The sequence below is a fragment of the Pempheris klunzingeri genome, chromosome 4 (genome assembly GCF_042242105.1).
Source record: "Pempheris klunzingeri isolate RE-2024b chromosome 4, fPemKlu1.hap1, whole genome shotgun sequence".
Classification (NCBI taxonomy): domain Eukaryota; kingdom Metazoa; phylum Chordata; class Actinopteri; order Acropomatiformes; family Pempheridae; genus Pempheris; species Pempheris klunzingeri.
In genome coordinates, this window is record NC_092015.1 from 3,663,964 (window position 1) to 3,677,681 (window position 13,718).

A 13,718-nucleotide genomic window follows, 5' to 3' on the forward strand; every position below is an offset into this window, starting at 1 on the left:
AAGCTCTTAAATTGAGGAATAGCCATCATGTGATTTAGAATAAGATGGCATATCGATAAGTTTAGGAACTGGTTGTGGTCATTTGGTATATAGAGTCATCAAAATGACTGAAATCTGTCCAATCAGGCCGGTTTGAAACATTTAAACTGAAAGTCTGCACTCTCAGGTTGACCTGTTTTATCTTTCATGGTAAAGCCTACCCCGGATCTTGTGCAGAACTGCTGTCTGCGTCACAGGGTCTCTCAGCTCCGCCCAACAATTTCTACTTTGTCACATGAAGTGTGTGTGATTTAATATCTGTCTGCAGATAGATTACTGAGGTCTATCACATAACCAGTGGGGTTGGGGGGCTAATGATTCTGGCACTCGTTCAGCACAGAGCTGGACTCGACGTTTTACAATTAGAGCCACATCTGACTCTTAATATAACCTCCTGTGACTTGACTAATAGCCTTTTGCATTGGATACAAAGCAATTACCTAAAGTGCATCAGGCAGGATATTGAAATTACTGGAACATATTGCTGGAATTTAAGTTTTCTCTCCTCTGACAACCTATCACTTTGCAATACTGCCATGACATTTCACACAAGGAGCCTAAGTATATCTTAAACACATCTTAAACTCACACACGCAGACACCTCCACTTAGCTAATTGATAGGTGAGAGGGCCAGATCTTACTGAAATCCAATCTGTAATCTTGAGTGTTTCGATGATGTAATCTAAGACAAAATGGTTATTTTAACTCCAAAATATGATGACGGGAGCTCCAGTTACTCGACTCACTGGGGACACTTATGAAACATGGAGGAAGATCATGCATGCTGACACTAAGTGTCCTTCTTATGCTGGCTGAGTGAAAGGAGGTGAAAAACTTGATCCCTCATCAACATAAAGCTGCACACTGCCACCCTCTCCATTGCCAAGATGACACGTTAATATTTAGCAAAGTTAACAACACATTTATTTATTTATTTATTTTAAAAAACAAAGCCTTTTTAGTGTTTGCCTTCAATCTGTGATGATTGAGGAATTTCCTCCACCCACCTTTACATTCATGTTGTTATTTTTTTGTGTTGATGTTCACATCAAAATGATAAATTAATAGAATGAGTTAAAAAATGTTTTTCACACTTTAAAAAACTGAGGCAGCAGTTGTTGGGTTATTGCGGTCTAAGTAATCCCATTACATATTTTCATGTTCTTTTAAATATGCATCTTACTCCACTGTAAATGCTGGACATGCATGACTTTCTGATTTTGACATCTATACTCTTGTTGTTACTGCCATTGTAAATTATGTGAGGTTAAATGTTACATTGGACGACACTACAAAGATTATGTGAATTTAATTTCACCGACTGTGCATGCATCTAATACATAAATGTATGAGGAAGCATATGCTTTTGTATCCCTCTGTCCATCACTGTTCTGTGCTGCAGGCTCCAGTCAAGCAGATACAAGCAGGCAGAAGGTGAAAGGTTGGGCCGAGCGGCTGCAGCTGTTGCCTTGTCTCTCGTCTCGAGTGTTGTGTGATGTTCACTCTTGCCTTTTAGAAACTCACCCAGGCACAGAAGACCCCCTGTGACCAATCAAATGAGGGGACCCCGCGTCCAGTCAGCCAATAGAGACAGAGGTCTGGGTATAAATGCTTAAGTCCATCACCTGTCAGAGTTGGGCAACCCCTACATTTGGTGGACAGGATCTGATCCCGGGATTTGTTTCCACTTTCTTTTCTCCTAAGCAGGTAAAAAAAGCCAAAGAAAAAAAATGCTTTAGTCAACCTTTCTGATAAATCCATGTGGAAAATTATGGTGATATTTGGACAAAAACTTCTCCCTGATCAAACCTTCTGAAAACAAAATGGGCCTAAGAGAGGGACACATTTCTAACCAGATATCTGTCAGGCAGATCCCTCCATTGGTGAACTCTGGGGCTTTGAAAACTTTTTCTCTTCTCGCATTTTTGTTCTGGATTCCTATAAAGTTTTCCACATTTTTTTTCCTCACATGGAAACTACTAAAACCTGCACTCATCATTCCTCTGTCAGTGCACACTGTAGTGAAACTTTGAAAGACTTGGCGCTCTCGGTTTGTTGGATATTGGTGGCACTTGTCTGCTGATAGTGACAGCCGATAGTTAAGTAGGCAGCAGTGCCACTGAAACAGTTGTGACTATCTATCAGCTGTTGCTGAGGCTAGCAGGGCACTGAGGGCAGGCTTCAAGTGTGTCTTTGAATAGTTCAGGAGTGCTTGATTCAGTCACGGAACTTGTGGAGCCATCTGTGAGGCATGCAGTGCTTTGACCTTTAAGCGTACCAGGTGTCATCAATCAACTACACCTCAAGTTTTGACCTCCGGAGAGAGATCATCTTGTAAATAGATACAGAAGGACGGCAATGACAGCAGTTGTAAATCTATTCCTGACCCCACATGTCTATTCTGACGGATTCTGCAGCTGCAGCTCAGTTGATTCCAGCTTTGCATGTAGATTCCTCTTATTTAAATGATTTGTGTTTCAACGTTAGATCATTAAGTCCCAAATTTGAGGTTATGTGAGCGTTGAAGTAGAAATATAGGTTTTTTTTTCTTTTTCAGTTCAATTAAAAGTTAATGGACACATTTACATTGTACTAAATTAAAAACTATGTCTCAAGACAAAAAGGGAGAAGTCCAAATATTACTATATTAACTATATTAAATTTTTATGCTCTTCTCAGTCTAAAATGTTGATCTTATTTAAAGGTTTCATTGCTTCTGGCACCAAAGTACTTTCTCTGCTACTTATGTGTCGCAGCGTAGCTCAGCCGCTAAGTTTGCATTAGTCCGAGGGTGAAAGTAGCGAGAGAGAGGAGAGGAAAAAACTGTAGCTCCCTGCAGATATGGGAGGGGTGCAGGACAAGAGGGGGCTCAGCCACACTATTAATAATCTCCGCTGTGAGGGGGAGACAGGTGGTGAGACAGTCAGAGAGGCAGGGAAGCAAGGAGAAAAATATGTGGACAGCTGACAGAAAGAAAGAAAGGGAGACACACAAAATGAGAAGGTGTCTCTTCTCTGCTAGAAGACTCATAGAAAAGGCACTTGAAAAACTTGGAGAAATTCCAGAAAAGAAATATGGTAGCCATTGGGTCATTGTGTTGTGTTTCAGGTTGCTTTGTTACATCATTGCAAAAAAGAAGCATCAACTCACATTTGACAAAAACATTGCTAGTAAAGAAGCCTATGAAATATTTCCAAATCTTCCTCTCTTAGACTGCAGTCTCATCAAATGAGTCTCCAAACATTGTAGATTCTGAACAATAACACCTCCATTCCTCTTTTTCTTGTGTCTTTTCAGACGGAGTAAGAGCCACAGCCATGGCGAAGAACTGCCACAATGACTACAAAATGAAGTTCACCTTGGACGATGAGTTCCCCGATCTGTCCTTGCACAACAACCACATGGCCAAGGTACAAATCCTGAACTATATCCTGACATTGCTGTTAAAAGAAGTGCGACAAGTCACTTCAAACAAAAATGTTTTCATTGTCACTTTTGGAACCAGAGGGTTCTCTGAGTGCTACGAAACTTCGCTGTCACACACAGAGGAAATCATGTGGCTGTTTAAACACTAACCTGCACTGGGTGTCACCTGCTGTAGGTGCTGAACAAGGACATCTATGGCAAGCTGAGAGGCAAGTCCACCCCCAGTGGCTTCACCGTGGATGACGTCATCCAGACTGGTGTTGACAACCCTGGTAAGAAGGAGCAAGTCATCTGCATAGAGATTAACACAAACCAGCAAATATAGGGTTTGAGGATGAGGTAATGAGTTATGATCACGGGTTGCATCTAACATGGCACAAGACTTTTCAGTAAGGTTTTTGACATCAGGGCTTAAGTTAAATGTTCTACCTACTTAATAGTTATGCTCAAGAATACGCACAGCGGTACAGACACAAGAGGACCTCACAATCAATACAACAGGAATTTGCGACACACCCAAAAATACGAAACAATCTTCAAAGTCAAACTAGCAAGCAATGTTACCGACTTCCTCATCATCCCTCTCATCCCCAAGGTCACCCCTTCATCATGACCGTGGGCTGCGTTGCCGGTGATGAGGAGTCCTACGAGGTTTTCAAGGAGCTGCTGGACCCCATCATCTCCGACCGTCACGGCGGATACAAGCCCACCGACAAGCACAAGACCGACCTGAACTTCGAGAACCTGAAGGTGAGTGTGTGATAGTATTCCAACAGATCAGCACAGCTTAAAGAAGGAAGGAGAGGGACACAGTGGGAAGCTTACATACCAAATTAATAGTCTTAAATTGAGTGTTAAATGGTTACTTTACTTTTATGGCCACATTAATTCAGTTAAGTTTACTAACTGGCCATCTGATGAATTATTTAAATGCATTTTCTGAGGAAACAAGCTATAAGATATCTTTATATTTATACCTCTTCTTCTATCTATATACTTCAGTCCAATCTCTCATGGGTGAAGCAATTGAGTGGCTACAGTATAATTATGAAACATGTATTGAGTTTTTCTGCCCTGCCCTCTTCTCTCAGGGTGGTGATGACCTGGACCCCAACTATGTGCTGTCCAGCCGTGTTCGTACTGGCCGCAGCATCAAGGGATTCACCCTGCCCCCCCACAACAGCCGTGGAGAGCGCAGAGGCATTGAGAAACTGTCCATTGAGGGTGAGTATCAAACTAACAAGGCCACCTATCAGTCGAACCAGTGTTGCATATAACAATCAGACACTGACTCCTTTTTTCTGTCCACCTTCCTTGGCTGTTTCCATTCAGCCCTGGCCAGCCTGGAGGGTGAGTTCAAGGGAAAGTACTACCCCCTGACCGGCATGACCGATGCCGAGCAGGACCAGCTGATCGCTGATCACTTCCTGTTCGACAAGCCCGTGTCCCCCCTGCTGACCTGCGCTGGTATGGCCCGTGACTGGCCCGACGGCAGAGGCATCTGGTGAGAGACACACAAAGAATGGAAATGAAATAGAAAATGTGATTACAAACTAGACTTTACTGGAATTCTCTAGGTTTATAAAGCAAAAGATGATCAGGAATGTGCTATGATGGACTGCAAAAGCAGATTTTGTGTCCATTTAAACACAAAAATACACACTAATGACTAATAATAAACAAATGATCACCCTTTAAGTAAATATCTTCCATCTGCCCTTCCCAAGCCAACCCTTAAAACCTCCACTATCTGTCTCTTTCTTCCACAAACCCAAAATGACAATCCGGATTGCTCCTGTTTTCAGACATCTGTTAAAGTGTGTCATGAATACCAAAGCACAGCTGAACAGCTGAACACACAGCTGCAGCCCACACTGCCCCTTACAGTGACTTGATATCCTGTAAATCTACCAATGTGCAGCTCATATGCAGTATTTTACATTATCTTAATGGGGTCTTAAATGCTTAAATTCACATTTCTGCGTGGCACCTTAGTAAACAAACAAGTCTATGATATTGCAAATAGCATTGATGCAACATTGTACTGTCAAATGACTTTTTGTCCTTTATGTAAATCAAGTGAAACTCAGCTGGATTTTCTTCCTCCAGGCACAACGATAAGAAGTCCTTCCTGGTCTGGGTGAACGAGGAGGATCACCTGCGTGTCATCTCCATGGAGAAGGGAGGCAACATGAAGGAGGTCTTCAGACGCTTCTGCGTTGGCCTGCAGAAGGTAATGCACAAAATATAATATAATTATGTTCATTAAGTAAATATTAAACCCTTTAATATAGACCTTTTACTGCATGATGCTTAATTTCTTTTTTCATTTTTTGACCTCAGATTGAGGAGATCTTCAAGAAGCACAACCACGGCTTCATGTGGAACGAGCATCTGGGCTACATCCTGACCTGCCCCTCCAACCTGGGAACCGGCCTGCGCGGTGGCGTGCACGTCAAGCTGCCCAAGCTCAGCACACATGCCAAGTTCGAGGAGATCCTGACCAGGCTGCGTCTGCAGAAGCGTGGCACAGGTACTAAAATATTAGGAAATGTAGTGGAAATTAAATTTAGTATAACTTGGAAGAAGTTGCTGGTCAACAAGTAATAAATGCCCGATCTGCCTACCGTAGAAAGAGAAAATAGTTTAATTTCTAAAATATCTAATTCTGTATGATTAACTGCATGCTTCAGTTTGCAGCCTTGTTGATTTATTAGACATGTCAGAGTTAGTGTTAACAGAAAAGGAGGCGTGTACAGAGGAGGGTTAAGACAGCAGAGGTGACGTGGCAAGAATGACAAAGTCATTTATCCAAAAACAATAATAGACTCAACAAGTTATTGAAAGTATTAACAATGTAAGTCAGTGCTTCTTTAAACAATAAATGTCCCCTATTGTCAGCACAGAACTAATTAAAAACTCATCAATATTAATTTAATTATGTACACATCCGGGTCTGTACATAATAAGAAACATAATCTACAAACAGAGTAAGAAAATAAACTTCTTATCTTACCTGGTGACTTATTATATTGGAATTGCTTTTCCGCCTCATCTGAAGAACTGTGAATTGAGACTGATTCTTCTTCCCTTCTTTTGCCCCCTTCAGGTGGTGTGGACACAGCCTCCGTGGGTGGTGTGTTCGACATCTCCAACGCTGACCGTCTGGGCTCCTCCGAGGTGTACCAGGTCCAGCTGGTGGTTGATGGTGTCAAGCTGATGGTGGAGATGGAGAAGAAGCTTGAGAAGGGAGAGTCCATCGATGGCATGATCCCCGCCCAGAAGTAAAGTGGACAGACAACCAGTGACTGAATGACTGTCTGTGTTTGTTTTTTTATATTATAAAAAATGAACGGGTAGCCTTGCTGTAAAGTTATTTTACTGGTTTCGGCCAACTGGCTACTTCCTGCTTACTTCTTTCTGTCATGAAGACACTCCACTTTTCTCTCAGCTCCTTCCTTTCTTACTTACTTCTGCTAAACTTACTCATCTTTTCCTTTCCTGCTTTGTCTTCGGTTCCTCTTCCTTAATCTCCTGTCACTTTAATCATCTTACTCCCCGTCTTCTCTGTAACATCCTGGGATCAATCCGTGCATAGTCTGGTCATGGCTATGTGTACGCACCGAAAGAAAGAACATTTTTTTGGTTGTAAAATATCTGGACAATTAAACGATGCCCCATGTAACAACCAAACCTTCTCCTTCATATTTTCTTCATGTGGAAAATCATTTCAACTACTCAGCACAGAAGTTAACTAAATCATTAAACATGTATATCAGCTTTCACTGCTCGTGTACAGCACAACAATAAGACAAAATCAAATCCAATCAGGGAAAAATAAATAGACATAAAATAAGAAAGAGGTTGAAAGTCTTTATTTTTGTGTCACACATTATTTCCTAGGAGACATGCAGGATTGCAGGTCGATCATTTCCATTATTTCAGCCCATAAGTTAAGTTTTTGTTGATAACAGCGACGGCTTCAAACACACTACACAACAGAACTGTAGCCTTAAAGCATGGCCCTAACTGTATCTACAGAACAGGTTCGGAGAGTGAGGCCCAGGTGTACACAAAAGAAAAATTTGCAAAAACTAGCCCTAAATCACAGCTTCACATTTTCAGACAGTGGTGGATACCTGCTGTGGCTGAAATCTCCCAATAAACAGATGGATTCCTTACAGCCGTAAAGATCACACATCTGCTGTATCATCTAACTGTTTCCTTTTACATATCAGTGTTTAGTTAGATGCTGCATACTTCAGAAGTACAAGTTAGAACTGCTTGGCTTTATAAAGTTACAACACAAGTACAACAACCTTCTGATTTTGGAGTCGTCAGTGTAAGTATGTGATCGGCGCAGCACTCTGTGGACGCATGTGCCTGTTTGTCAAATCTTGGTTGGTGTGGATTTAGAAAAGAAGATCCAACTTCATAAAAGGTAATTCTGGGTCAAATTCTCATATTGAACCACCGCCTCATCACTGCACACGTTGCATGCTTAGACACTATACAGCGGCGTGATGAGGCAGGCGTCTGATTGGTTAACAGTCGTACACCTCTTACAGTAATAATGCAATCTGATTGGTCAACAGTCATACACGTCTCAGCAGTGCTGCAGTCCGACTGGTCGACAGAAGGAAGAGTTTCTACAGTTTCTATACAACAGAAGTGTCGCTGAGGTTAACAACACAAACTGAATGTGACATCGGACAAAAGAAAACTTCTTGTTTTGTACCTTCCTTTCCTTACCACGACTCTGTGGCATCACTGAAACCAAATGGCACCTCCACCTGGAGACCTGAGGTCAGCGCCTCAGCTGGTTTCACTGAAGGAACTGAGTCAATAAGTCAATGTGGGTTTGATACATGTGAGTAAAGAAAAGAAAGGCATTCAGAGTGTCAATTATTCACTTCAGTGGGCTTTAAATGTGTGAGACAATGTGATTTCTAACAATTTACAAAAGAAAAATACAGATTATTTAAAAACGCTGCCAGTAAAGTACAATTAAATTCTGGCTAAAAAGCAAAAAAAAAAAAAAAAAAAAGTGCTCAATGAAGTTAAAAACAAATCAGCAATATAAAAAAAAAAAACAACAAAGAAAAAAAAAAAGGAGCCCTATTAGGTCTTAATCAATGCTTCAAGTCTTGATTCTTGGCTTTGTGGTTGTATTGCACTACAATTGAGGAAAGCGGCTGACAGACTGTGAAACTCTTATGCCAAAGTGCTACCAGAATAACTTCTCCTCCACCTACTCTAAACCAGTATGAGCTACTGGTATCATGTGTGTGGGGAAAACGGTGTTTGGAAGAAGACATCAAATTGTAATGAAAAGCGCTGAAAGTCATCTTAAAAAAAAAAACAAACAAACATACGTTGCCCCTTTTTACTGGGATACAAAGAGAAGTGTGTTGAAAATGGACCAAAGAAACCAACAAGCTTCATGTTGGATCAGGTTTCTGAACTATGTCTGCAGCAATGGGAGTGAGTACTTTTTTTTTAAAAAACTCCATCAAATCAGATAAAAACTAGGACCAAAAAGCTGAGTAATCAAATGCAAATGATCAATTTAGTGAGATTTACGTATTTTTAACCATCTGTTATTTTGATTAACGTTAAAGCTACTTTAAATAGTTACATTAGAGCATATTGACTTGCTGAGTGGAGGCGTTTTAGGTACAATAAAGTAAAAATGGCTCTTTTGTTTTGTCTGTGCACATCTAACTCACGTGATATAAATAGATACAGACAACCTGTTGCTTTCACTCGGTAAAATTAAATTCTTTGCACCTGATTATCGACTAAATGTTACGTAATTAACATTTTCACAGCAATTTTTGTAAGAACTTTGGGTTGTTAAAGGGAAACTATGCTATACTGAGCGTGAAAGCTGAGTTCTCCTGCTGATGGGGCTGTGACAGCAGTGCCTACATTTACCATGATGCATTGCACAGGGGCCCGCTGACTCAGCCACAGCCTCGGCTCAAAAGCAACAAAAACAAGACTGAACAGAAACTGCCCGCGCTGAGATTAGCTGCTGCTGAACAGGCTGATGGAGCCTGTAGTTCTTCCTGGTCACAAATGACTTCAAACGACACTGACAGTGATTTTACAACAGGAGAGCTCAAGTTTTCCCCTCTCAACATAGCACACACTTTGACTACATTCACATCTACGTAAAACGTGGCAGAGTTCTCCTTTAATTAAGGTAGTGAGGGACAAAGCAGTGGGTGAAGTTGAGTATTTGTAAGGGGCAGAGAATGAGCTCAACCGATCAAGTTATTAAGTCAAACATATCAGCGGGGTTCTGTGTTATCAGGCAGCTTTTCTTCTCTGTAAGCAGCTCATCTGTCGGCTATCAGCACACAGTGGAGACTCAGTATGGATAGCAGGCAGAGAAGCAGCATTTACCAGAAATGGTACAAACAAACATTAAAATCCCAACTGAGCAGTAAAATGGGCATTATCAATGGATGGGCAGAAAGGCTGCGATGCTTCATTCAGTCTGTCACAAGTCTCTGCATTTCTGCATGTCTCCCTCTGGAGGCTGGAGGTCAGACTGCGCCCTCACGTCTTCAATATGTGACTTCTGTTTCCCAGAACGACAACAGATGTCAAACTTCTGCCCATTTTTTTTTTTTTAAAAGCGTTTAAAGAAAGAAAATAAACTCAATACACAGAAACTTAAAACATTTCTTTAAATAGCAGCTCTTTAAAAAGGAATGATGACAAAATATGATACAATAGGAATAACAATGTCAACAACAACAACGAGTTATCAATCTCCATCATTCTCACAAACGCCATCCTCATCATCAAACATGAAAGTGTGAAAGAAAACTGAGAGACTCCATGGGCTCACTTAAAATGGAAGTGGTGGCATGTTTTAAGCAGGGGTCGTAGGTCACTGACAGCTCCAAGGTCAAGGGTCATCATAAGTCTGCCGATGGTGGTGTGTCCACGTCTGTGCATCCGTTTGTCTGTGATCGGTGGCATCAGAAGAAGAGGGTCTTTGGCGGAGGCGAGGCATCGCTAGCCACATCAGATGAGGTGGAGCCCGGGGAGGAAGAGAAGGAGGGGATGGTTTCTGCCTCGCTGTTCCTCCTCCTCCTCCTCTTCCTCTTCATCCCTCCTCCTCTATCGACCTGTCCTGTCCGTCATCAATCTGCCCCGCCTCCTGTCGCCCTCAGAGCTCCAGCTCCTTGGACACTTTGGTGGCGATGTCTCTAAAGGCTAACGGTGCCCCCCACAGGCGCTTGAACCTCACACCGCTGCTCTGGCCCAGCCCGCTGGGCAGCTGGCAGACCTCGGCCTCGAAGGCCACGCGGGCGCCGGCTGCTCCGTGGGTGCAGGACAGGAGGAAAGGCCCGGCCAGGTGGACCTGGCAGCCGCAGCCCTGCGCCGCCTCACGCAGCGCGAGCACCACCTCGGCCGGGTCGCGGGGGCTCCGCACCCTCACATCCCAGCCGCATCGGGGGGTCCGGGGCTCGGCCGCTTTCTGATGCCCAGATAGATGGCGACTGGAAGGGGAGGGAGGGGAGAGGCGATGCAAGAAGAGGATGGAGGAGGAGGTGTAGGGGGATTTAAAGCAAAAAAGAATAGTGCCAGGTTCATATGGGATGTTTAGGTTGGCAGGTTAAAGGTTTATATATACATGAGGGGAGGAGAGGGGTGAGTGAGGGGAGGGGGATCAGGTGGGAGCATGGATGAACAGATTCAAGGATCAATTCATTTATGGGTTTTGGGGTTTCAGTGTGATGAGGCAAGTGAATGTGTGGTTGTATGAATATGAATGCATGAGAGATAAAAGAAAAGGGGAGGAGAAAAACAAAGATTAATATCACATATTAGATTTTGAAAGCTCTACATTGCTGCTTTGGTGTATTTTCTAGTCTAATAACATCTTTTTTCAAACTACACAGTGAATCTACAGCTAAAGGCTGATCAAACCCACCTCAAATTAAATCAAATGTGAGGAACTGGGATTGAATACAGTTATTTTGCTCTTAAATGCCAGTTTAAGTGAAATGTATATGATTAAAAACATACTATAAAGATAAATTCATGATATACTGAATCTTAAATTTGTTAAATAATTTGCTTTTCAGCCTGGTCACTTTTCTACAATCACACAAAAACACACAAAGATCTCTAAACGGGAAGGTGAAGAGTTTCAGGGCCGAGGTTTACACACAAAGAAGATTAGCATAAGTTCTTTCTTTGTTTTAAATCAAATCATCTACGACAAGGAGATGTGCTTCACGTCTACGACCACACCAGCCTGCCGGTTTACCTGCTGTTAACCTGAGACTGAGACTGGGCTGAAGCGGCTGAGGCTGAGAGGAAGTACAAGACCTTTAGTGACACACTGATTAGTTGAGAGGGAGACTGAACACTGAAAAAGTGCTGGAAGATGGAAGTGAAGAGCTCAACACCACTATAATGTAACACTCAGCAGCCTCACAAGCCTCGGAAATGCTTTTATTGTGACTGTTCCACAATATTTTGGGGTTTGACCCTTAAAGAAACCTACAGTGAGTCAAAAAGATGTAAAGTCTGTGCTTTTCATGGCTCATTTCTGTTGTGTCTTTAAGCTTTTATCTAATCAAAGTGTCTGAGTGATAATAATTAACTTGGATACTTTACATTATTGTGTTGACCTGAACCAGCATTGACACTGAATTCTACCTGAATATACCAGAATCTAGATTCTTCTTTTCTGCAGCCGTGGAGTTACAAGTATATAAAGAATGGTATGTGGTTTCACCATTTATCTGATTTTAAGTTCTTGATGTAAATCCGCTGTTGTTGTTTTTTTAATCTACAAGATTTACAACAGAGAAGTGGGCGCATGTTTTCTTTTTTTTTTGTTTTAATGAGAATTTACCGCACAGTGTGAATTCTCTGTATGAGCACATTCTCCTGCATTTCCTTGTGTCCTCTCACTGCATGAACAGAGTAATGTAATACAGTTCCCATGTTGGATGACGTGCAAAAAGTGCGACTCCTTATAGACTCAGAAGAAACAGATCAGAGAAAACATCGAGTCTCAGTCACACCTGAGAATGAAAACATTTACACAGTGTTTCTTCATATACAACATTTAACTTCAAGAAAAGACTGAAATTTAAGCTACAACTGAATTACCTTCAGACTTGCAGTAAGGCAGAGACTTAAAGGAAGAGTTCAACCTTTTGGGGAATAATAATTAAGTAGCTGGAGCCAGCAGCTCGACATATAAACTAAAAACAGGAGTTTTCACCAGTATTCTGTTTATAAACATGTAAAAAAGACATTTTGCTGTTTTATGGGGGTTATGTGCCCATAAAATGAAAATCTAACGCTGATATATTCTTTTTTTTTTGTATGGATTAAGCAACATGGAAACCGCCTGCATGCAGAACTATTAACAACTGCAGTAACACTGTCCCTCATGTCTGGCACACACAATATGTAACTGAAGGAAACTACAGGCCTTTAACATCCTTCAAGTACAAGTACAGCTGGCAGTGAAAAGTAGTTTGCTTGTTAAGCTGCTGACACTTGAAATTCAAGACTCTTCTTGTCATTGTTGGAAAAAAATATAAAATGTGTTCTCACCTTGTGACCGGAGATCTGCTGATTCTCTCAGGTTCGTCTGTGACCCTCAAGAAGAAGACAAACGTATCTGTTAGGAATCAATCGGCCAATCCTTGTTTTTCACATCAGTCCCCCTCCCCTGCTTTAAACCACCGGTTGGCAGCACGGCCACGTCAGTCAAACCACGTCAACCAACCAACCACAACACAGAACGCCACAACTGGTTACAGATGGATCACCACCGGCCGACACTCACTACACTGGAACAGTGGATGGATGTCAAACAACTAAACAAATGAGGACGATACACAAATGTAGAGGGCATGAGTCCAGACAGTAAAAGCACAAATCAGTGAGTTAAATTCTGTGGTTAAGGAGCTGATTTGGAACCAAAACTGACCCTGGAGCTGCAATAAATGATCCAATCACGTCTGTACGGAGATCTCATAAGACTGTCGCCACTCACAACCATTTATAAAGTCTTTGTGTTCAGATTTCACAACTTTTGTTTGCTACGGTTGTCCTTAAACTTCCTTTTGGCGTGGTTCATGGTGCAAAACACTTTACAGTAACATCACAGCTCAGTAATAATAAAACTGAAGATGTGGTTTCAATCCTAATTAAATCATAAATACTGATTATTACATAACATCAGAAGACATTATAAAGCCCT

The 13,718-nt window shown here is 41.8% G+C and overlaps 2 protein-coding genes across 3 annotated transcripts in view; one reads left to right on the top strand and one right to left on the bottom strand.

Moving 5' to 3' along the window:
- Positions 1 to 1,645: 1,645 nt before the first annotated feature.
- Positions 1,646 to 7,159, top strand: ckmb (creatine kinase, muscle b). Its single transcript, XM_070828887.1, has 9 exons — positions 1,646 to 1,747; positions 3,338 to 3,450; positions 3,642 to 3,738; positions 4,062 to 4,216; positions 4,558 to 4,690; positions 4,799 to 4,970; positions 5,576 to 5,699; positions 5,810 to 5,999; positions 6,576 to 7,159. The coding sequence occupies exons 2-9, from the start codon at positions 3,358 to 3,360 to the stop codon at positions 6,752 to 6,754; spliced, it is 1,143 nt and encodes a 380-aa protein (XP_070684988.1). The 5' UTR covers positions 1,646 to 1,747; positions 3,338 to 3,357; the 3' UTR covers positions 6,755 to 7,159.
- Positions 7,160 to 9,014: 1,855 nt separating this feature from the next.
- The window catches only part of mark4b (MAP/microtubule affinity-regulating kinase 4b), a 50,174-nt gene continuing 45,470 nt past the window's right edge, over positions 9,015 to 13,718 (bottom strand). The window contains exons 16-17 of one of the 2 annotated variants that reach the window (XM_070828884.1): positions 13,067 to 13,111; positions 9,015 to 10,986 (exon numbers count right to left, since the gene is read on the bottom strand). In XM_070828884.1, the coding sequence (XP_070684985.1) occupies positions 10,653 to 10,986; positions 13,067 to 13,111 (379 nt within the window). In that variant the 3' untranslated portion in view covers positions 9,015 to 10,652. The remainder of the gene's footprint in view (positions 10,987 to 13,066; positions 13,112 to 13,718) is intronic. The other variant, XM_070828886.1, reaches the window with a different exon arrangement.